Source organism: Ambystoma mexicanum, chromosome 3p (genome assembly GCF_040938575.1).
Source record: "Ambystoma mexicanum isolate Mex_15411 chromosome 3p, UKY_AmexF1_1, whole genome shotgun sequence".
In the NCBI taxonomy this organism is placed as follows: Eukaryota; Metazoa; Chordata; class Amphibia; order Caudata; family Ambystomatidae; genus Ambystoma; species Ambystoma mexicanum.
The window spans coordinates 611,313,991-611,338,753 of record NC_090925.1 but is presented as its reverse complement, the minus strand read 5'-3'; the positions used below and the strand labels follow the sequence as shown (position 1 = coordinate 611,338,753).

At 48.9% G+C, this 24,763-nt stretch overlaps 1 protein-coding gene across 4 annotated transcripts in view; it reads left to right on the top strand.

Annotated features, from left to right (window-relative positions):
* CD40 (CD40 molecule) overlaps positions 1 to 9,636 on the top strand; it is a 345,834-nt gene extending 336,198 nt beyond the window's left edge. For 2 of the 4 annotated variants that reach the window (XM_069651362.1, XM_069651360.1), the window contains 2 exons: positions 1,120 to 1,140; positions 4,915 to 9,636. In XM_069651362.1, coding sequence (XP_069507463.1) covers positions 1,120 to 1,140; positions 4,915 to 5,046 — 153 coding nt within the window. In that variant the 3' untranslated portion in view covers positions 5,047 to 9,636. Of the gene's footprint in view, positions 1 to 1,119; positions 1,141 to 2,431; positions 2,575 to 4,914 lie in introns of all 4 variants that reach the window. The other 2 variants (XR_011304313.1, XM_069651361.1) reach the window with 2 other exon arrangements.
* The last annotated feature ends 15,127 nt before the right edge of the window (positions 9,637 to 24,763 follow it).

The following is a 24,763-nucleotide window of genomic DNA, read 5'->3' as shown; positions in this document are numbered from 1 at the left end:
GACGTTTTTCCCCCACCACTGGCAGCACATTTGTCAAACAGTGACATTAAGTCAGGGCACAGCAAATGCTGTGCTGAAACAGAACTGTAAACGCACTATCCTGGCGGGGAAAGCTATGAAAAGGGAAGGGAAAAGCAAAAGACCTCAAAGGAATCAATAGATGGTCGAAAGTTCTGCCAAACACCACTGCTTTAGAAGTGTTTGAGGATACTCTCGTTGAGCTCTAGAAACACAGCTGGCTCTGACGGACACTGCGCTGCATGATGGGAGCTGCTCTCTGTGACCTCAAAGGCACACGGCCTCATTACGAGGTGGGCGCAAAGGGATACCGGGCACCGTTAAGGACATCGGTGCCGGTAATCCCTTTGCACCCTATTCCGAGGTCCCTTAGCTGATCCCTTCCTTAACGCCTGGTTTTACCAGGCGTTATGGACGGAGCCCGTTAAGGGACTTCAGAGCTAATAACGGTACTACAAATTGCAGTACCATTATTAGCGCCTCCCATTGTGCCCTATGGGGGCTCAAATGGGAATGGCTTTTTCAATAGGGACTTACTGGTCTTGCCAAGGTCGGACTGGACTGGTAAGTCCCCATTGAACGGGACCGGATACGGTCCCGTTATTGGTGGTAGTCATGGCGCTAATAGCGCCATGACTACCACCATCCTTGGAATGAGGGCCACAGTGTTGCTGTTTACCTCTCCGTATTAACGTTGCCTATCTGTCGTTTCCCTGTTTTCTTCTTGGACAGGATTTTTAGAAATGCAGTTGCGGTTCACTGGTTTCCTTTGTGGAGGGAAAACGGACCAAAGCAAAATCTTTTATGCCAGATGGGCATTAAAATGTTCCTTTTTATTAGAAGTTATTTAATAATATGCAGATAGTTTTCTTGCCTTTTGTTTGTAAGTGATTAGGGTTGCCGCAGGTGGGCGGAAATATTCAGTTCTAATGAATATCAATGAAGACCCCAGGAGGATGATCTGATAGTTTCTCTCTTTCGTCTATTCAGATAATCCCACACTTCCTTCTATGACTCCCCCATGCCCACCCCAAATTGTCTCTTGTGACCTGTGTTCTTTCTGTTGACAGTCCATGACACATTTCTTTTTGATTCACACAGGAGAACCTGGATCCGCATGATGTAAGTATCTGTGTCCTCTCTTCTCGCGCTTCAACAATGTTTGCGTAACTTCAGCCCCCTGCCTCTGTGCTCCTTGTACCTGTGGCCCAAGTCCTTTCCTTGGTGCTTGTGCCAGTATAACAACGTATCACTCATTGTTTGGCCTTTACCTTCTAACACTGTGCTTGATCTTGCCCCTTTCTTTTGAATGTTATTCCCTCTACTTGAAACACTGTTCTCTCTTCCCTGCCACTGTATTCTATACTATGGGACACAATTCTATTTTCCAGTATCTGTATTTTCCTCTGTGACATAGTACCTGCCTGCCTGTGACTCCAATACATTTACCCTAATATAATTCACTTTATGTATACACTTATGACCTGTGCTGCAAATGGAAAAAGTGCCAGAGTCCATGGTTGAGGAGGGGGCGATGGTGCAGAGGGGCTGGAGTGGTGAGGTGGGACAAGGGGTGAAGCCATGGCAGACAAGTGTTACGCTAGTCCAATTTGTAAAAACACAGGGCTAAAGAGCAATAGCACTTAATTCTATAGATATCTTAAAGTACACAAATCACATACTATAACGCTATAAATACTGTCAGTTTGGTTTATTAAGTATATTGCTGAGCAAAAAGTGTATGATTGTAGCTTTATTTTTCCCATCGTGAATGCAAAGTAATCTGCACCAAAAAATTTGAATCTGTGTTTTAAACTGTACTATTAACACTGCAAGTGAAATGCTGAAACAAAATGCACAATAGTACTCCTGCTTGTAGTCCTTGTTTCAACCAGCATGCAACTTTATGTATTCCTGCCATTCCAACATTCTCAAGTCTTTCCCATTTGTAATCGCTTAACATTCTCCTCTGGAAGGGCAGTAACTTCTCCCAAATAGCCAATCTCTCCTGTATCTGCAGCCATCGCATGTCAAATGCACTACAATGTGGGTAAATGCGAAACAAAGACAAATGGTTCAAGAGCGCTTATGAGCCGAGAAGTTGATTCAGAGTGCTGGAAATAGCTGATTATTATGGGTGGAGTGTGTGGAGGCCCAGGTATGGGCTTTTTGTTTCTTTGTATTTGAGAATGAGGTAGACTGTGTTTGTCCAGTTTAGAATCTGGGGAAATCAGGCTCAAATCCAGCACTACCCAGAGCCCTGCCTTTTTTTGCTATAATTAATTATACATTGGCAGTGTATACTTTTTTGTTTAATATTGGAGCACACATCTGAAGTTCAGTTTTCTGTGGGAAAATCTGATTTTCTTTTATTGAGCGCACGTTTGGAAACCTTTCTGCACTGTGTCTGCAGATTTTCAGATTTGGAAATTGCTCACAGAATTTACAGCTCAAGGACACCGCTTCATTTTGACTATGGATTTTGTACCTCGGCCCTAAGCTCAAGGTTGAGAGAGAGCACAGAAGCGCACCACAAGAGGAGAGGAGTCGGGTGAGGTGTGTGACGGACACAGAGACTCTTTCTGTGAATAGGAGGGGCATTACATTGAGTAATTTGCATGCTTGTTTTTCCCGTAGTCTCTGCCGGGTTTAGACATTGCCGCATCTTTCAGCAGTTACCTGCAGATTTTCACTTTGTGCCTATTGATGTTCTGTGTCCGTCTGCACCTTAAGGCCAAGAGAAATCCAGCAGAATACTAAAAGAAGAAATGTAGCCCAGGAAGCAATGGCAGCTATGGACATAGGCCAGGGATTTGCAATCTTTGGCTCTCCAGATTTTTTAGACTACAGCTCCCATCAACTCTGACTATGAAGTCAATGGTCAGAGATCATGGGGTCTTAGTCAAAAACATCTGAAGAGCCTCACGTTGCTCACCTAGGACATAAGCTTTTAACCCTGCACCACTAACTGATGGTACTCATTAACTATCATTATTACTATTATGGTATTTAGCTTCAAGAAGCAACTGAGCGCTTTAAAGATGTATACAACAATACAGATGCATACTGGAGTGCTTTTCAGAGGTAACAGAATAGATCTACAGTGGGGTTAAGATACAGAGGGGCACAGAGGAGAGCTCTACAGGGTGTCGGGGAGGAGAGAGGCGGACAGCATCTTGCGCGTCAGGTGGTGCAGTGGGGTGGGGAGTCGTGATGGCCTAGGTGTTAAGGATTAGAGACTCCTTCCAGAGGAAGGTCTTCAGTTCTTTATTGAAACGAAGCAGCACTGGGCGAGTCCGATACTGATTGGGAGGAGGCAGAGAAGGTTTGTTTTCTGGTCCTTTCCTTTTTGCAGCAGTGGATTTCAAGTCTGCACATGTCATGGCTTCTAGTGCTGTGCTGTCCGCCGGAGTTGGTGAGTTTCTCTGCGAGATAGCTGGGTTACTTGAGGGCGACTGCCTTATAGATGATGCAGCAAGACTTGAAGGTGATTTGTGCGTGCAGTGGGAGCCAGTAAAGGTCGGTGAGGGCCGGGGTGATGGGGGCGTATCTACGTGGACCCTTGATGGGGCATGTGGCCACATGTAGTACACTTCTCAGGGGCATAGGGGAGGACGATGTGAGGCCTTTCAGGAGGGCATTGCCCTCTTCCAGGTGGGATAAGACCAGTGCTTGAACGGTGGATCTAAAGCTGTCCATAGGGGGGAAGGGCTTGACTTTCCGCAGGAGAGAGAGCCGATTCCAAGCTTTCTGCGTTTTCTTACCTGTGTGTGTCTTGAAGGAGAGGCTTTTGTCAATGTCAAACCCAAAGTACTTTGCACAGGAGGTGAGCTCGGGTGTGAAGCTCTCAGGGTTCATGGTTGATAGCCAGGTCTGCATGTCTGGGTGTTTGGTGTTGTTGGTGAGGAGTAGGAATTTGGTCTTGGAGGGGTTGAGCTTCAAGTATGCAATGGACACCCAAGACTGGATCAGCGAGAGGCAGAGTTTGATCCTGTAGATGTCCTTGATGGAGTTGATCTTGATGTATAGCTGTGTGTAGTCGATGTGTTGGTGGCTGTGGATGTGTGTTTGGCTAGGTGGCTCAGCTGAGTTGCTGACTTATATTGCTCTGGAGAGTGGGTCCTTGCATGGCAGCTGCCCACCCAAATCACTCTCATCCAACGGAGGGTCCCCCATAACAGGAACTATCACAGAATGTCCTGCACTTCCTCCTATCTTAACTAAATATGTCGGGACACTGTTCTCAGAGGCACACTTTTGTGTAGGTGCGAAAGTGATTGAGGTGGGTTCTGTGATGGGATAAACTATGCAATCGGGACACAGAGACTGAGCAGAGATGCGTGAGAAGGAAACCTAGATCTTGACGACAGAAAGCATAAAGGTAAACTGAAGAGAGATCTATCCAGGTCAAAGAGCAATGACTGGTGTGAGTTGGGTTTGGGGGGGACTGATACGCTACTGTAAATATTTTTTTAAAGCTAGCTTTGCAGCATTGAGCGATTTTCATCATGAACAGAAAAGTGAATGTGGGTTGATCAAGTTTTAGTTACATTGAAAAGCATTGCTTCACTGTTATTCAACATATTTTCTGATTTCCTCAGTCACAGAAATATGAAAAGCATTTCTACAGATGTTCCCTTATTGACTCTGCTCGTTCTCTGTGGCCCCTTCCCCCCTGTGTGGCTTGTGACCTTTTGAAATGCCTCTGTGCCCTTTTCCTGGCAATTGTGCACCTTTACCCTAGTGCAACGCTCTGCTGCTTTATGTTGAAGCCAACTATTGGCTTGGTCACTTTAGGCCACTGCCCTGTGTTTTTAGTGAGCCATCATTGTAACTCTGTACCCCTTTTGCAACTATGATTTTTGTTGAAGTCTTACCCTTATTTGCTTCTTCCAGTACAACCCGGCAGAGGAGGAGGAGGAGCCAATTAGTCCACCGCAAAGTTTCCCTGGAAGCCCTGTTCAAGAGTCGCATAGCATACAGGAAGTGTGGAAGGACAGCCACTTGCCCCAGCAGGAGGTGGTGTGAGCACCAGGGTACGAGATCCTGAAAGGAAGGATGTGCCTGCAGCACCCAGGAGATGGAATGCCCCACTGTTGGGTACCATGCTCTGCTTTCTATGGTCAGCGCTGTAGGCATTGTACAGATTTTGAAGGAACTTTTGGGTTGATATCACTTAGAACCGCAGCGACCTGATTCAATGCACAAAATGTGCACTGTCGCATTGGTGTGCCATAGAACGGAGACTTCGAGTTCCTCAACTCCGTTTGTTTAATTAGGAAACCAGGCTGCTGTGGTCACACCTTATTACTGCGCCAGAAAAAAATTATGCTGGAAACTAAGTCCAATTGCTGTTGTGTGATAAGAAAGTTTAATTGATCTGCCCTATGGATTACATGTGTTTCGGCAAGGTGCCTTTCTCAAATCAGGGCTTATCCAACTTTATTTCTCTTGATTATTACTGTAAGTGTAATAACGGGGATCAATCCCAACTGCAAATATCATTGCCGCGTCCCGCGTTCAAGCGAAGTGTTGGCAACAGTAATAAGGTGTGACCACAGCAGCCTGGTTTCCTGTAGGCATTGTAGTACTTAAACGCTGCCTGGACTGTCGTGAATTGCTCTCCAAAGAGAGTCTCTGCTTTTAGCAAACGCCCTACCAGAGGATCCAGCCCGGCATGTGATCCTTGGAACGCATGGATATCTCAAGCAGCACTGCGCCTGGAACAGACAAGCTAACTCCACCAGCCCTGCTCGCTGCAAGTTGAAATGTACTCCCTCAGCGTCGGCCTGAAAGGGCCAGTATAGGCTTTAATTGATTCCAATGCAATCCAGATATGGTTTGCGTTTTAGAATTGAATCTGTGAATGCAGATCCTGCAAATTTCACCCGTTTTGGCAGCTAGCACTCCGTTGATAATGGCCCTTTGTTTTAATTGTACATTTCATAGTCAACATTTTCAGACTCTTGCAGCTCAAAAGCAAAAAAAGGTACATTCAGTCTTGTTCTTATTTATTAATGTCCCCCAGTTGCTCTCATGTTATCCTCTAGCTTCCTTCCCTCCCTTGTTTCAGGCCATCAAAATAACTAAAATCAGGAAGTTGTGGAGCTCCTTTTCGTGACCTAGAAGAGCCTGTTAGCTTTGCATCAATAGACACCAGGTGCTACGTGTGGCACTGTGCCGTGTAAACAATCCTATGGGACATTAAATCTGTGCATTTGGATATGTGAATAAAGGAGCATTAGCGCCTGGAAGACCTAGAAAGCATAATTATGGTTTGTAGACCCTGCCTGAGGACTGTAGCTGGAGATATGGGCCCTGAAGCCCGAGTTAAAGGCCCATGTGCAGTGTGAGAGTTCAATGAGGTTTAAGAGCCTCATTGGCTGGTGTGGGGTTGAGGGGTGTCTATAAAGCTATTATGACCCGAGGGGGGGGGGGGTGTTTAAAAAAAGAAAAAAGCAGTCTGCCTGCGGTGCTTGATGGGAACTGGCCGTTTCCCTGATTTCCCAGTGAGCGCGTAGAAACATGCTGATTGAGGTGAGAGGGGTAGGGCTTGGTAAACTGGGTATCTGCTACGTGTGGGCCGGGGAAGATTGTGCGCAGTGATTTGGGGAGGAGCCATTCTCCAATGTTGTATATACCAGGAGCAACCCAGGTTTGAAGGGAGGAGTGGGGCAGGGGGATAGGAGGGCCTAGGCTGCGTTTGTAGGATGCAGCCCAGGCAAGTAAGGGAGTGGTGCGGGCAGCTAGGTTTCTAGCAGTGCCTCCAGCCATGAAAAGGAGTGCCGTGCTGATAGCCCTGCCCATGGCGGTCCCGGCAGTGTCATGTAGCTCCCCCTCATTAGTACATTTCCTGGGTATTTATCAGATTTCCGTGTCACTCCTGCTCGTATAGCTCGGAAATTGGTCAGTGAGAGGTCCGGGAGTGGGAGTGCTATGTTGTTCCTCCATACCATTATGAATCATATATAATAGGCAAAAAGTTACAGTTTGCATCTTCTGTAAAATTTAGAGTTGCGGCACGCTAAGTACTATCTACTCATTCCTCAGTAGTAGGTCCTGCTTACTGGATTATGGCTGAAAACCATAAACTGCTTACTTACTGCTCCTGCTAAACAAATCTTTTTCGATCCCCAATGTGGGAGATTTGGGGTTGGGTGCACTGCTTGTATAGTTAATCCAGAAAAAGACCTATGATTTTGGTCAAGACATAAACATTATTGGATCACGGGCAAGCCTCAAAGTAGTCCAAATGCCTTGAAGTAAAACTTGCCCCTACTCCCAAAAATAATTTTAGGCGCCTGACAGATTCTGACATAGAGACACTTGATTATCAACAAATTCCATCAGAATGTTCACTATGTGGTTGCCAGTGGTTTGCATTGTGCAATATTCTTCATAGCAGTGCCAATTTATTTCTGTGCTGTACAAGTTTACTGTTTTCATGTTTATCGAAACTACAATTCATTGGGAATTCTGCACTGTATTTTACTTGCACCTTCCTCCTGTGCCCCTCAATAGCTGTGCATTAACTCACCCTCTTCTCTGGTGCTGAAAAGTTTTGAAGAAGTGATGTGTACCATAAACCTGGGAGCTATTGTGCAAGTCAAATTCTTGTATTGTTAAATAATTTAGAGTGGTGCGAGTCTGGATGGGTTCACGCTCCTAAATTCATTTTCTGACAAATAATATGCAATTCCTGTACAATACAGATTATTGAGAATTTTTGACAAGTAAAGGAGACCTAACTAGGGTCTAGTGATCTGGTTAGCCACTGTAAAAAAGGATTTAAAAGTCGTACCATCCAGTGTCATTGCCGCTTTTGCAGATTCTAGATTCTGTCCCACCCCCCACTCCACCTGCACTGTCAGAAAATGGAGGCACTAATATGTCTCATCGGGTCAGTTACAAAAGGCTCTGTCTCTGTGCTGGGTCATCTCTTAACTGTGTGACCTTCCTTTGTTTCTGTCTTGCTGTCCTTCCATCTCCTTTCCTTCTTTTTGCCCCTCCTCTTTGAACCTTCCACCTCCTTCTCTTAGTGATACTTTCATTTTACTTCTGGACCACTTTCCTTCGACCAGCTTCTGTTCTTTCCCTCTTCATCTCTTCCCTCTTTCATACTTCTCGCTCTTTCCCCACCCCCTTTTGTTACCTGATGTTTCACCCGCCTCCTTCTTTTTGTATGATTGAAATCTTGTTTCTACTGAGCGTTTTTGGACTACTTGTATGTAATGTATTTTATATATATATATATATATATATATATATATGTATATATATATATATATATATATATATATATATAATTTGATGTGTTTATGAACTATTGTCCTCGAAGAGCCATCACTAAAATGTGTTATGCAAGATTACAAAGCATGGGACTGCAAAGTAAACCAAGTGATGGCATTTGAAGCCAGTGGCCTGAATATGCGAGAAAAGGACTTTTCTCTCAGACTTTGAAGCAGTGACCCCAAGGCCATGGGTGATTGCACTGCTCGCCTTGCCCAGTGTCCTTCTCCCAGAGATGGATGTGGTAGTCGAGCAAGGAAAGCCTTGCTTTTGTGGCCAGCCAGGGAAATAATGGAGAATGGAAGGCCTGATATATGTTTGGCTCCTCCGGCAGTAGAGCTCTGTGATGCCCTTTATGTACTGTTTTTGGGGTGCTTTATGGTGGGAGTTGTAACTTCTTTTGCAACTTGACCTCAGTAATTCAAAAGCTGTGCATAATCCTGACATCTAAGAATGTGGCTTCGGAAATTGCATCTTGTGCTTCTCGATGCTTAACATGTAGTTGTCAACCCTGGCACTCTCGTGCACCAGTTTGCAAGACTCTCTGTACTTGTGTGGCCAGCCCTGATTCTCCATCAGTAGTTCATGTATGTTACAGTGGCTTGGAGTCACCCTCTAATATTGTATAATGATGACTATTTATACAGCAAGTGCCACAAACTGAATTGTCTCTATATGCCCAACAATCCACCACACTGCTTTTCTGTAGGTCCGTCGATGCAAGCCTCCCCTTGAACTTACAGAAATGGACAGTAAACTCGTTGATGGTCTGTGTGATTTGTCTGACAGTTATATTGCAAATAGACATTGCATTTGTTAAACGTTTGTTAGTTGTTTTCTATTCCCTTTCGTTAGGACATTGTGGGAGTTGCTAAAGATATGGAAGGAGTTAATTGGTCATGTGGCAACATTCAGATAAGGTGCTCTTGCAAGTCAGCAGATACATTTTGGACTGTTTCAGAACAGAGAGACAACTGCAAGAAGCTGTCTTGGTGGTGGTATCTGGAGGCAGCGGCAAGACAACAAGAGACTCCATGTGTTGTGTTGACACTAGGATCCTGTACCTGCAGTAGAAATTAAGAGTGTTGATTTTGGATAAAACAGCTGGACACTCTTCGTTTTAGTAAAGCAGTGGACCAGAGTGCCCAAGTGACTCACTTTCATGGCAGAGGGTTGGTTTTTTGAGATTGACATTGCTTTTTCCCCAGAAGTCATTGCTACTGCTACATAGGAGTATGTTGTTTGTCTTAAGTGTTAAAGTGAAACGGTGGAGGACCTGCTCCCATAAGTACTAATAAAAACTAACAACTCATTCTGATGAAACAGTAACATTTTGGGTGTGCGTGATCGATCACTCGTCTGCTCCCTCACATCTCAAGCGATCCTGCTCCACCTCTTCACACTGCAGGAAAGAATGAGGGCTTGCCACATATGAGCAGTGAAAGTGGCAGGAAATTTGGATCCAACCAGGCTTCTGTACCTTTCACTCCAAGCAAGCAGAGAGGCTAATGTGTGTGCAATACACTGAAATCATGCTGGAATGAAAGTGATGAAGTGTGGTGTAAGAGTTCAGAATGGTGTGGAACAATGCTTGGAAACTTCAATGTGGAGTTATGAGAAGGCATTTATAACGCGTCTATAGACCAGTGTTTCAAGGCGCGATAAGGCAAGGGAAGGGGAACAAAGGAAGGACAATGATCTTACAAGGCTAGGTGAAATTGAAGTCGTGCAAGTGCAGGAGGAAAGGGAAAAGTGTGAGGGAAAGGGGGGAGGGGCCGTGCAGTACATAGGATCGACAGTAAAAGATATAAATAAAATACATTAACAATAGGTAAAAAGTGCCGACAGCTTGCGGCAAGAGCAAGGGTAAGTGCAAACGTCAAGTGTCAAGAGCTGGTAGGGGATTATAGGGATACAGAAACAGCCACCAAGTGCAGGGGGTGCCTGGGCGGCAGTGCAAGTGTGCAACTGGTGGGGTGAAAGGAGCTTGGCTCGAGATCAGTAGCCAGGTGACGAGTGCAGTTTCAGTCAGGAGTTCAGCAGGAGAGAGGAGAGAAAGAGGAAGGTCTTGAGGTACTTCCGGAACCGGAGATGGTTCTCCTCAAGTTTCAGGGAGGCTGCTCCAGAGGGAGGCCCCAGCCAAAGATAGAGATCTACCACCAACTTGTTGCTTGAAGAACCGACTGACCCTGAGGGAGTTGGAGGTGGATGAGTGCAGGGCTCGAGAAGGAAGATATTTAGGAAGAGAGTTGAAGGTATTGAGGCCCCCCCAACCCCAGAAGGGCTTGTGGACTATGCAGAGCGTTATGAACTTAATCCTCACAGCCCTTGGGAGCCAGTGCAGAGATTCCAGTCCTGGAGAGATATGATCCCTGGGCTTGAGGCCAAGGACAAGTCTTGCAGTCCTGTTCTGGGTGAGTTGCAGAGGGCAGAGAGTAGACGGCAGATTTAGAAAGAGGCTGTTGCAGTAGTCCAGCCTAGAGGAAACCAGAGCTCTGGAGACAGTGAGCTTCTGGGGGAAGGACAAGAAAGGAAGAATACTTCTGAGGAGGTGCAGCTGGTAGTGTGACTTCTTAGAGACGTCAGAGATGTGAGGAGAGAAGGAGAGTCTGGAGTCGAAGATGACCCCAGGGTTTTTAGCCTGCCTCACAGGTGGGAGCGGGAAGAATATAGAGAGGCGGGCCAGAGAGCAACCGGAAAGGAGGGAGCAGGTGTGCCGATGAGGAGAATATCAGTTTTACTGGCATTAAGGCAGGGATCATTGGTGGTACACCACTCCGGGATAGCGGACAGACAGTCAGAGATGAGAGAAGGAGATGAGGAGGCGGAAGGGAGCCTGAAAATGAGCTCAGTGTCATCCGCATAGCACTGAAAGTTGGGGCCGAGTGCCAGGTATTGGTTGAACAGCCAGGGAGAGAGTTTCGACCCCTGGTGAACACCACAGGTAGAGACGGAGAAGAGGAAGGACCCAAGTTGGACCTGGGAGGGTCGATCAGAGAGGAAAGAGGTCAGCCAGGTCCAGAGTTTCTGTGGTCCTTACCACCTTCCCATAGCTATTGGATCTGGTATTGCAGGTAGACGCCAGAAGGGTGGAGTGAAGAGGCGAGAAGTGGGCAAACCCCCCAGTGGTCCCATGCCCTGAACCTTCCCTTTCCATGCAGTCCAGTCCTGAACCCATGCAGATCGAAGCTGTCCGTGGGCCCCTGACCCAGCTGAACGCGAACATAGATGGAAGAACAATCTGTGTATGTTCTGTGGTTCATCTGAACATCTTCTGGAGAGCTGTCCTAAAAAACCTTTGCAAACAGGGAAACGCCAAAGCCTAGCAATAGGAGTCCCTTTGTCGGGTAGTAGGTTTATGGACTTACACATGTCTGCGTTGTCTTCACCTTTCTGCCTACGAGTTACCTTGGAATGCTCTCCTGGTTCATCCTTCAGGCACATGCCGTTATTGATTGGAGCCACTGGCAATTATATGGATCTGCAGTTTGCTTGTGGCTCCTGGGTGCTCATCATTCCCAAAGCTAAACCGGAAGCTGTTAACACAGTCAATGGTACTGCCTTGGTCTCTGGCTTGGTGATAGAGCAAACCACTTCCCTGTACATGACTACAAGCCATGGTCACGTCGAACAAATTGTTTGACCTAATAACAGCACCGCAATTCAGGGTGATATTTGGTCTCCCATGGTTACAGATGCACAATCCTTCCATCATTTGGTCATATCGAGATCTGGCATTTCCCTCATCCTTTTGCGAAACACATTGTTTCTAGACAGAGGAGATCATCCAGAGCACTCTGTTTCTGTCTATGTTACAGGCTACATAACTTGGTAGGAGCGTTCACAACCAAGCCTGTTCCTCCGATCGCACGTGTTTATCATTCTATTTTGGACATCTTTGATAAAGGAAGGGCGGAGCTTTTGCCACTGCATCGCCCTTCTGATTGTCCCATTGATCTCATACCAGGATCCAAGATTCGTTTTGGTAAAGTGTACTCCCTCACAAAGAAAGAAGATCAGGTGCTGAAGGAGTACATCGACAAGGCCTTTCAGATGGGTTTTATTTGTCCCTCCAGATCGACTGCGGCCTCTCCTTTGATTTTTCATCCCGAAGAAAGAAGGGGACCTCAGTCCTTGCATCGACTATAGCACCCTGAATGCGATCACTGTGAAGAATCGGTATCCCCTACCATTGATTTCGGTTCTTCTGGACCAGTTGGGATCATCATCTGTGTTGACCAAACTCGATCTGAGAGGTGCATACAATCTCGTGAGGATACGTAAGTGGGACAAGTGGAAGACGGCATTCAAAACCTGTTATGGGTTGTTTGAGTATTTACTAATGCCATTTGGACTCTGCAACGCCCCAACTACATTTCTGTATTTTATGAACAATGTATTCAGTGACCCCCCTTAGACCAGTAGGTCGTCATATACCTGGACTGTATCTTGATCTATTCTTCCTCCCACGACCAACACGTGGAACACGTCAGTTCTGTCTTACAGCACCTTAGAGAACATCAGATAACGTAGAATTCCTGGGCTATGACTTAACGGACAAGAGTGTTAATAGGAACAATTCCAAGGTCAAAGCCATCATGGACTGGCCCCCGCCTACATCAGTGAAGTCTCTTCAGTCATTTCTAGGCTTCTCTAATGTTTACCGCCAAATCCATTCGTTTTCTGCTGTGGCGGCTCCTTTAACTGCCCTGACCAGTTCGAAAAGTTCCTTTCTCCTGAAGTGCAGATGCACAATCAGCCTTTGATACCTTGAAAGCCACTTTCCTGATGGCTTCAGTTCTGCAACACCCGAATCCTGAGCTTCCCTTCTTTGTCGAAACCAACGCTTCCAGGGTAGCAATTGGAGCTATTCTATATCAGTGTTGTCCGGACACCGATGAGATGCATCCCTTAGCGCTTCATTCACGTAAACTCACACCTTCTCCAGCATGGGGTCTGGTATGGATTCACATGCTCATGAATATTCCCCGTCGTCAGGCTGGGAATCCTCGGTAAAGAAAAATCAGTATCAGTTTCGTTTCTGATCTGTCTTTCGTAGTAGTAACCAATCACTGATCTCTGCGTCATACTGACCACAGCCAATGACTGCCATCTCCCTAAGCCCCACCTCTGGCAGCCATCTTCAGATTTTTACTGCACGTTCAAGTGTTGGGATCCTCGTGCTATTGCTCTCGAGCTTTAGTGCTTTTTTTGCGCTTTTTCTTAGGAAAATTTTTTCTTTTTCGGTCAAAAGAGCCTCAAGCTCCACCGTTTCTTTATCCGATCAACGGGGACCCGTGTCGGATTCTTCTACGCCCCTCAAGGGTGAAGATTTCGTCGAGCATCGCTTTTGGAGGACTCCAGAAGTTTCTCAGGCCCATCTCGATCATGGCCCAGGAGAACGGAAGCTCGACGCCCGGAAAGCTGTTCAGGGTCTGCCCTGGATGCCAGCTTCAGAATGTCTTTAAGGAGGACGAACACTCCCTTTGCCTCTACTGCCTGCATGAGGACAAGACGCACGTGGAGAAGGACTGTGCGTTTTGCGGCAATATGTTGGAGCGGACCATGAAGGACCGCCATCTGCGTCTCGCCAACTGGCTGGAAGGGAAGAGCCCGTCAGGCGAGAAGAAGAAGAAGAAGTCTGAGTGGTCTTCTAAGACCTTTGAGGGCGCCCTGGCGACGGGGGTCCAAAAGAAGGCCAAGCACCGCGAGTCTGCTGGCACCGGGAGCGCCGAACGGTCGGGCTCTACGGGCGCCAGGCAGGGCACATCCTCCCCGGCGCCATCAACCACGAGCCAAAGCTCTTGCTCGGGTAAGAGGAAGGCCGAGCACCCGGCAAAGCTCCTGGAGAGACCCTGGTCGAGCTCGAAGGCCCCATCGGAGGGGGAGCGAGGCTGTGACCCTCCCCCCAAGGAGAAGGCGGTGAGCGCACCTAAGGTGGTGAAAGCCTTAATCCATCCGCCCAAGGCCTCTATCGAGACAGTTGCGGCGGCCCTGGCTCAGCCTGTGGAGGCTACACCAGTGGTGGCGACCTCGGGGCCCAGAGTCTCCCTACCACCACGGAGGGAGTCCTCTTTCATGCCCATCGACAGGACCCCTGTGAAACCTCCGACGGACAAGAAAAAGGGTGGGCAGGAGGTCGTCGTGGATTCGGCCTCAACCTCTGAGGAGGAGCTGATCGAAGACTTAAGCTATGGCGTTGGCAAGGAAGAACACCAGCCCGTCGGGAGGGACCCCGACGTCGGAGACGACGAGAACGTCGAGGGTGCCAACGGGGCTCCTGACCACCCGTCGGACTCCCCTCAACCAGTGCCGCAAGACAACTCGGCGGCCATTTTGTTGGCTATACAGTCCTTATGCTCGGAGATAAGGACGAGACTGCTGTTGCCACCAACGGAGGAACCTCTCCCGACGGGGGACCTGGAGCCAGGCCCTTCTGGGAGCCCTCCTCCTAAGAGAAGAAGGATTCATCCTCCACCTCCTTTTCAACCATCGCGCCCTGCTCAGCCCTCCTCCCCGTCCACGACCCGTGGGGATGATACAGGGACTGACACGGCCGCGACGGGCACAGACGATGAGGTTTACGACGAGGATCTCCCGTCGTCACCTCCTCCCCGGGCTTCCCCGCCCGACGAGATTGGATCGTTTCATGCCATGATCGCCAGGGCATCCGAGCTTTTCCAGCTCTGCCCGGAAGAGAAGAAGGAAGGTTTCCTTTATCAACGGCGCGAGACCAAGAGGAAGACGGTCCTCGCTGTACCTCTACTGGACGATATCTGGGATGAGGGTCTCGCTCTCCTCAAGAACCCATCCACAACGCCTGCGAGAAGGGATCGGTACGAGAAGAAGTACCCGGACGCGGCCCCCTTGTGCCTTCGGGCACAGCCGACCCCGGACTCAGTCGTCTCCGCGGCGGCCAGGAAGAAAGCGGGGGGGCCTCGGCCTCTACGTCAACCTCCCCGCCGGACGGGGAGGGAAAGAGGTTGGACACGATGGGACGCAGAGTCATCTCATCGGCAGCAACGACGATTAAGGCTGCTAACGCCTTGGCTATCGTAGCCCGCTACGACAGGGAGTTGTGGTACAAAATCACCCCCCTGCTGGATTTCCTAACAGACGACAAGAGGGCGGAGGCCCTAGAGATCTTGCAGGAAGGAGAAGTGGCGTCGGACCACACCATTACGATAGCGACGGACGGACATCGCTGACACTGGATTTCGCCAGTTTGGGCAACGGCGTGTGCCTTAGACGGCGTGGATGGCTCAAGGCAACTGACTTCCGTCAGGACGTGCAGACCAGAGTCTTGGACATGCCGTTCGACGGGAGCAACCTGTTTGGGAAAACAGTGGACGATTCCCTACAAGCCATCAAGACGGAGACGGCCCGGGCTCTTGGTGTTCTCCAGCAACGACGGCCGCCCTTTCGGAGCGGCGGAGGCAAGCAGGGTGCCTCCAAAGGTTCTGGCGGCGGTTTGTCCACCTATCGTCAAGCAGCCCGTTCGTCGTCACAGGAAGCCTACAGGGGACGAGGCAAGTCGGGCGGACCCCGCCGTTGTCGCCAAGGAGGACAAGGCGGCAAAGCCTCGTCCAAGCAGGACTGAACCGACCGTGGGGTCGGGCCCCCACCGAAGCACCCCGGTGGGAGGCCGGCTGGCGAACTTCGTCAGCGTGTGGGAGTCCATCTCCACCGACCGTTGGGTGCTGGACGCCCTGGCCCAGGGTCACGCGCTCGAGTTTCTAAAGAAGTGCCCGCGCGTCCCCCCCGTGACAAGGAAGGAACATCACGTACCTCAACTTCTCTTGGAGGTAAAGGCGATGCTCAAGAAAGGCGCCATCGAGCTCGTCCCAAAGAGGCTTCGGGGCTCCTGAGTTTACTCAAGATACTTCCTCGTGAAGAAGAAGACGGGAGGATGGCGTCCCATCCTGGACCTACGACGACTGAACAAATTCATCAAGGCACAGAAGTTCCGGATGGTCACCCTCCAGCACGTTCTGGGTCAAGTGGAGGAGGGCGATTTCCTGTCGTCGTTGGATTTGGAGGATGTCTACTTCCATATCCCCATCCTAAAGGGACACCGAAAGTTTCTCAGATTCGTGGTCCAAGGGCGTCACTACCAGTTCAGAGCCCTTCCCTTCGGATTGAGGTCGTCGCCCAGGGTGTTCACCAAGTGCCTCGGACCGGTGGCGGCGCGGCTGCGCCTAGAGGGGGTCCACGTCTACCCCTACCTGGACGATTGGCTCATCCGAGCAAAGACAAAGGAGCTTGCCGCGGAGCACACGGCGAGGACCGTCCAACTACTCACGGACCTGGGATTCTCCATAAACTACGCCAAGTCCCACCTGGTGCCCGCGCAAGACGCACTGTTTCTTGGAGCGAAACTCGACACAGTGGCACTTCTGGCCTCTCCGTCGGAGGAAAGGACGAGGGCCATCTTGGGCAAGGTGCAGCGGATGCTGGTTGCGGACGCGGCCAGGGTGAGGTCCATCAAATCCCTCCTCGGAATGATGTCTTGCATTTATCTCATCCGCCTGTGCAGGCTTCGGATGCGCCCGTTGCAGGAGTTCCTGGACGCTCGCTGGAGCCAGATGACGGGCAGCTTCGAGGACAGGATCACACTCGACGAGAGCTTCCGATGAGCGATCCGGTGGTGGGGGACCCGCGCGCATCTGACGGCGGGCATGGACTTCCAGACCCCGGGCCACCAGAAGACAGTGACCACGGATGCCTCCCTTGAAGGGTGGGGAGCGCACACCGAAAATCTGCACGCGAGAGGCCTTTGGCTGCCGACGGAGAAGTCCCTCCATATCAACGTCCTGGAACTCCGTGCAGTGTTTTGGGCCCTCAGGTCCTGTCTTCCGTCTCTCAAGGGCAAGGTGGTGAGGATCTTCACCGACAACACCACCACCATGTTCTACATAAGGAAGCAGGGCGGTACCAGATCCCCAGCCCTGTCCAAGGAGGCTCAGGATCTGTGGCATTTGGCCGTCGCCCAAGGGATGTTTCTGGTGCCGTTTCATCTGGCATGGATAACAAACACCATTGCCGACTCGCTCAGCAGAGAGCTGCGCTCGTGCCACGAGTGGGAACATACAACAGGATCTAGTGGACCGCCTCTTCGGACGGTGGGGCACACCCCAGATCGATCTGTTCGCGACGGCGACGAACTCCAAGTGCAGGAGGTTCGCCAGCAGGTTTCCCCAGCCGAGGAGCATGGGCGATGCTTTCTCGTTCCCCTGGGAGGGCCTGTTCCTATATGCGTTCCCTCCATTGCCGCTGCTGATCCGGCTCATCACCCAGCTCAAGAGGTCACGGTGCAGGATGATCCTCGTCGCACCTGCGTGGCCGAGGCAGATATGGTTCCCGGACCTTTTGGACTTGTCAGCGTCCCCGTCAATCAAGCTGCCAGTGGACGCAGATCTTCTCTCCAGGGAAGGAGGCGCCATCCTCCATCACGACCCGAAGTCGCTGAACTTGCAGGCCTGGCTCCTGCAGCGTTAGAGTTTGGAGGTTACGACATACCGGCCGACTGCAGAGAGGTTCTTGCAAAGGCCAGGGCGTCCTCAACTCTTAAATGCTACGGACACAAATGGAAGAGGTTCTCTGTCTAGTGCCACGCACAGAAGATTAATCCTCTACGGATTACGGCTCCTCAAGTACTGCCGTACCTGCTGACGCTGGCCAAGGCTGGACTGGCGCACGCTTCCATCAAGATTCATCTTGCTGCGATCTCCCGATACACCAGAACCACCGGACGGACGTCTTTGTGGTCTCATCGTCTGGTGAAAGAATTCATGAAGGGACTGTTCAGATCGTTCCCGCCGGTGAAGGCCCTGGCCCCGGCGTGGGAGCTCAACGTGGTACTGACCAAGCTCATGGGACCTCCGTTCGAGCCTCTGCACTCAGCTCCGTTGAAGGTCTTGTCGTGGAAAACTGCGTTTCCTGTGCATCACCTCCGCACGACGGGTGGGAGAGATCCAGGCCCTTTCCTGCAAGCCCCCGTACTTGACTTTTCACGACACGAGGGTAGTGCTCAGGACGCACCCCTCCTTCATGCCCAGGGTGCCGTCGGACTTCCACTTCAACGAACCCTTGGTGTTGCCTGTTTTCTTCCCATCGCCTTCGTCGCCGGCTGAAAGGACTTTGCACTCGCTGGATGTGGCTAGAGCGCTGAAGTTCTACGTGGACCGCACGAAGAGTTTTCGGAAGACTTCACAACTTTTTGTGAACTTTGGACCTGTCAATCAGGGGAAGGCTCTCTCGAAGGCTTCCATTTCCAGATGGCTCTCCGGCTGTATCATGTACTGTCATCGGTTGGCAAACCGACCGCTGCCTGGCCGTCCGAGAGCCCATTCCACCAGAGCGATAGCAGCTACCACGGCGTTCCTATCTGGTGTGCCCTTGCTGGACACCTGCAGGGCTGCTACGTGGAGGTCGACGCACACCTTCACGAAATTCTACTGCGTCGATCGGGATTCCAGGGAGGAGTCCAGGGTCGGCCAAGCAGTGCTGCGCAACCTGTTCGCCTAAGGTGAGCCTGGTGAGGAGGTAAGAATTGCTTAATGTTGAGTTTTGGATGTAATGCTTAATGTTGAGCCTTTGCCACCTCCCGTGGTTGTGCATGTGTGTACTGCTATGTATTCTCTTACTCATGAGCATGTGAATCCATGCCAGACCCCATGCTGGAGAAGGGACAAGTTACTTACCTGTAACTGTTGTTCTCCAGCATGGGTCTGGCATGGATTCACATGCGAACCCTCCTGCCTATCCCTCTGCGGCTCTTCACTTGGTCATACTGCCACTTCTCGTGCTACCAAATCTGAAGATGGCTGCCAGAGGCGGGGCTTAGGGAGATGGCAGTCATTGGCTGTGGTCAGTATGACGCAGAGATCAGTGATTGGTTACTACTACGAAAGACAGATCAGAAACAAAACTGATACTGATTTTTCTTTACCGAGGATTCCCAGCCTGACGACGGGGAATATTCATGAGCATGTGAATCCATGCCAGACCCATGCTGGAGAACAACAGTTACAGGTAAGTAACGTGTTCCTTATGAAAAGAATTATACGATCACCGAAAGGGAATTGTTGGCGATCAAGGATGCCTTCACTGATTGGAGGCACCATTTATTGGGAGCTCGTCATCCTGTGACAGTATACTCCGATCATCGTAGTCTACTGGCGTTCAAAACTATGAAGTGTGTGATGGCCAGACAAGCACGCTGGCATTTATTTTTCCCAGTTTGATTTTGTCATCCTGCATCGGCCTGAAAGACTGCACGCCAAGGCCGATGTTCTGTCACGCTTACACAATGGTTCATCTTGTTCTACCACTGAAGTCCCTTTAGTTCACCAGAAAAATGTGATTTATGCTTGTATGCCACAATCTTCATTGAAGGAGGCTATACGGGAATGGGTCTCTGGTGCGCCGGCTGAGATCCAAGAACTGAACATGGTGCCTGTAATGGTCTGCCTTATAACAAGGGTCGCATCTATGCTCATCCTGGTCGTACCAAATCCCTTGAGCTGTTGCATAGATGGTGTTGGTGGCCTTCTATGTCCAAGGATCTTACATATTTAATCTCTTCCTGTTCTATCTGCGCCCAATATAAGACCTCTGTCTCCAGACCTATGGGTCTATTGCAGCCTATACCTATACCACCTAAAGCATGGCACATGATTTCTATGGATTCTATGGTTGAACTTCCCGGAGTCCAGGGCTTTGACACCATTTGAGTGGTAATTGACTATTTTACAAAATTGGCTCTTTTCATTCCTTGCAAGGGCCTTCCATCGGCCCGACTCTGGCCAAACTGTTCCTCAGACATGTTTTACCTTTTTTTGGACTCCGTCTATGATTGTTACCGATCGAGGTTCCCCATTCACGTCCCATTTCTGGAATGCGCTGTGTGGCTACTTTCCCATTGATGACCCCTACTCCAGTGCGTATCATCCTCAAACAGAGAGACTAAATGCACCTAGCCCGGGTCTCCTCACAAGAGGGCGTTCTTTCTTTAGATTCACCCCTCTGCTGATTCAGTAGTCACCAGACAGAAGGGAGAATCACACAAAGGAGCGGGAGCGAGACACCGATGTAACACAGGCTGTAAAGAAAAACAACTCCCAATTATAACTCTTCTTGATAATTCAATCAGTACAGTTGCATATATAACCAGTGAAATAGCCTACGTGATGTATTATGACTTGGTGGACAGACCTATGGGAAAAAGATGATGAAGTCTTCAACTGAGGCACCCCCTATAACAGAGTCATGTAAGACTGCTTCAATATATAGCTAAGATATACCAGTGACGAGACAGAAGACGATGGTATGAATCTTACCAATTAGGGCTGAATAAAGGACTGGAGTCAGGAGTAGTCAATGAGAAACAGTCCAAAACATGAAAAGGAAGGGAAGTTAGTTGAGGAACTGAACTTGGGAGGCACGAGGGACGCACTAGGTATGGGTTGGTGAACTCTAATCTGCAAAGCGTCCAGGAAGTGCACGTGGTTGGAGGCACTAATATGTTCTGGACTATGAGGTAAGTTAAGGATTCAAATGGAAAGTAAATTTCGATGTCTGTTTAGCAGAGCGGGTATTCTCAGAGAATGCAGACATGCTCAGAGAGAACGTGAGCGTAGACTGTATCAGTTATCATGCCTTCAAATCGACAGCGGAACGTAATCAAGCTGCAAAATATGTGAAATACTATGATTATACAGCTGAGCGTGATTGCGCTGTATGATAAAGAAAAGATGCACTTTAGTGCTGCAATTAGAAGTAAATACCAGATACCAATTCCGAAGTTCGTGTAACAAAGTAGTCTGTTAGTAGCAGGCCAGGTTCGTTTTCAATGCGGGCGTCGAGGTACCAAATCGTCAAGCCAAAGGGAAGTCAAGAAATAAAGCAGAGTTAGCTTCAGATAATCAGGATGCAAAACGGTGTAATGATGGCAATCAGAAGCAGCATTTACCGAGTTTTAGATGCGTTTAAACCCATCGAATCACAAGTCACGTTGCACACAAAGGGCATGTTTTCACATGACTTGTTGGAACGCGTGACCCAGGGTGGTTGCATTGTGTACGCTGCTGCGAACGGTGACGTGAATGTTGATTGTCTCTCCATGGCAACCTCCAATGTTATAAGAATTGAGCTCCGACTCCGTGGGAACAGCTGAGGTATTCTTTTTGGGCAATCTCACCGTTCCAATAGATTCACGACCCACTTGGGCCATGACAAGATCTGACCAGGTGGTCGATAGATGGTAGCCACAGTAAGGGAGTGGCTACGAGAGAGAGAGAGCCTGCAGACAAGGCATTTGAAAGAGGAGTAGGCCTCTGTAGGAATGACAGAGGCAGGAATCCACTCAGGGAAGATCGGAGCTACACCCCATCTGGAACGATTGGACCTGGGCGCGTAGAGGATCTTGTAGCCGTCGGGGAGGAGAGTGTCAAAGCTTGCAACAGAGCTGGCAGTGAACCATGTCTCAGTGAGACGGTAGACATCGAGGTCAAGTTTTTCCAGGACACTACAGATGTCAGAGGAGTGTTTGACAGCTGACAGAGAGTTGAGAGGGGCAATATGGAGAAGGTTGAAAACTTCCGGGGAGGGGTCCAAATCAGAGGTACACCCTGCTGAAGTGTAGAAGCCTAAGGGGTGGCAGAATCGGAAGGGGCGAGGGCACGGTAGCCAAGGGGGAGACAGCAGGGAAGGCAAGGAAGCCATGGAGGGAAGAGGGGGGACAGCAGGCGAAGAAAGGAAATTGATGAGGTTCGGGAATCGTCTATCAAACAGGAGAAGGTTGGCCTGAGGTCCTTGGACCAAGACGGTGCCATTCAGGTAAACATTAATGATGACCATTAATGAGAGAGGGAGAGAAAGGAGAAAGCACAGATTCCATATGGAGAGTCCATAGGTTTGGTGAGGGAACGACAAAGAGGATGTCGGTGAGGGTTTGCCTGGAGGATGCACTGGTATAGGTGTCGGCAATAGGGAGGCCTAGGTTGGAGACCAGGATGTCCCTTTTAAACTTCTTCCTACCAGATTTAGTGAGGAGAGTAGGATAGTCGATTGAGAAGCAGTTAGAAAAGATAGGAGAGACAGAGAGCACCATAGAATAGGTGGGTAGAGGAGAGAAGAGGAAAGTGGATGGGAGGGGGGGAGAACACTAGGGAAGGACACAGGGAGGGGCACAAGGAGATGAGAGATGAGACAATAGTAAACAATTGGACAAAAACAACTAGAACTCAGACAATAGTAGAACAGTTTGCTAGATGAATGCTTTGCTAAGAAGGTAAAATCAAAGAGAGCACTACTTTCACAATGCAGTTTAGATACAGGAGAAAACAGACCTAGTTCTGAGAGTCCTGTAAAGTGGGAGAAAAGCCTAAGTTTCACAATGTGGTGTATGTATATATATACATATATATATATATATATATATATATACACATATATATATGTATATATATATGTGGCCAGTAACCATAGTGATATCTCAGTGTGGCACAGGATATAATTCAGTAGTACTATCAAGTGGGCACTCTCTAGAAGTGACTCACGGCCCGGTCACCGAGTCTCTGAGGGTGCAAAGCACGCCAATAGTCCTAACACTATTCCTGCGTGGCACAGCCTAATAATCACAGTACATTTCAAGTGAAGGTAAGGTAGCTATGTGGCATAGTTGCTGTGCCATGTGGAACGCCTCATGCACCACTGGCATGAGCAGTCATTTTCTGGGTTTGACCTCTGCATTTGTCTCGTTCAGAGAGAAGTTGCATTTCAGAAATATTAGTGGTATTTTATTGATAAAAGTAATTGGACTGTTCTTTTTTTTTTTTGGCTGATTGAACACATTTGGAATTTTTACAATCTGTTCTGTATTCGGGCTTGTTATCCCAGATGACTTCTTATCGTGATATTGTGTCCGGACCAAAACAAATTGAAGAGGAAAAACAACATATATTTTAATATGTAGAAACAAAACTGAAAAAGCGTCCTGAAATACATGGGTAAAAAGATCAGTTCACCTCTTCAGTACCAGTTTGGAGAAACTGTACTGCTTAGTGGTGGCTACTCCATAATGGGCGAGAGGATGTCGACCCAACGCCACCCCCGCTCATTTTGGAGGAGCCACGGAACCAGCCCACTGTAAATACTGAGTGCTCCCTCTGCTGCTTTTTGCAGCCATGGGAGCGCTCTTGGACTGGCTTCAACTGTCAAAGAGAAATGTGGTTTCCTGTTCGCCAGCAATGCATTCTCAATGAGCCATGTACGGCTGATGCGTTCTCTTTACCTAGCCTTGCTTAGCCGATTGGGAATGTTGGTTGGGTAACTGCATGTCTGTATGTGCAATGGGGCGCAACTGCGCCTCCCTACTCATACAAACAGAGCAGGGCGCTTTGTTACCAGTGCTCGTGCTCCTGCAAGTATGTACAGGACCCAGGAATTGCTCGCTTCCTGGCTTCAGGACTGGGAAATAAGCTAAATTCATGTTAATTCAAATGTGTATGGATGCATGCATGCATGCTTGATATGAGTGAGTTTATGATGATGGGTGCACAAGTGAATGAGTGTGTGGATGTTGTGTAAATGTTAGTGTGTTTGTGCTGGGCCAGCGAGTTGAGTGGCAGTTTTAAAATGCCTTTGTCGCACAACCCCCCCTCCCCACTGGCCAAATTCTGCTCCCCTTCTAAGGTGCTGAGGGGCCCAGTGGACAGGTATGGTATTCTCTGATTAGGCATATTTGATAGATGTCATCTGATACCTGCTCCTTCGGCCCCCAGCGCCTCACATACACACATAATCGCATTGATTTTGTCTGTATGAGGGGATGGAGGCTCACGGGGAAGGCAAGGCATATTTCTTACCTCGCATGCACACACAATTATCTGCGTGTGAATCTCTGTGGGGGAGGGGTCAAGGTGAAGGTATGCAATTTTTTAATGGGCATCTATAATAAATGCCCATGTAAACAAATGTGGAGCCCCCAGAGCCTTGCATGCACCTAATTGATAATATGTCTGCGAGGCGCTGGGGGTACCAGGGTGCAGGGATGGCATGTTTTACAGTGCATTTATACCCCTCTAGGTCCCTCAAGTGCCTCGCGCACACATATAATTGCATTCATAATGAATGTGATTTTGTGCTTGCAAGGCGCTGGCACCCCAGGGGCAGGCATGGCATATTTTTCTGGGCAGCTATGATAAAGCAAGCATGATAAGTGTTATTACCTTGCTAGACTGGCATTTTGGTGCAGCTAGTCTAAATCTGTTAGAATTGTGCATTTTTCAGCACACTTATTGAAAAATTGGGTAAAAAGCCAAACTGTTTGCAGTTGGTTTTGTAAATATATGTGCCAGTATAAAAACATTTTCACGCTGGCTTTGCCATAAATGTCCATGCTGGCTGCACCAATATATGTCAGTGTTCCCATATAAGAACATCTCCTGTTTGT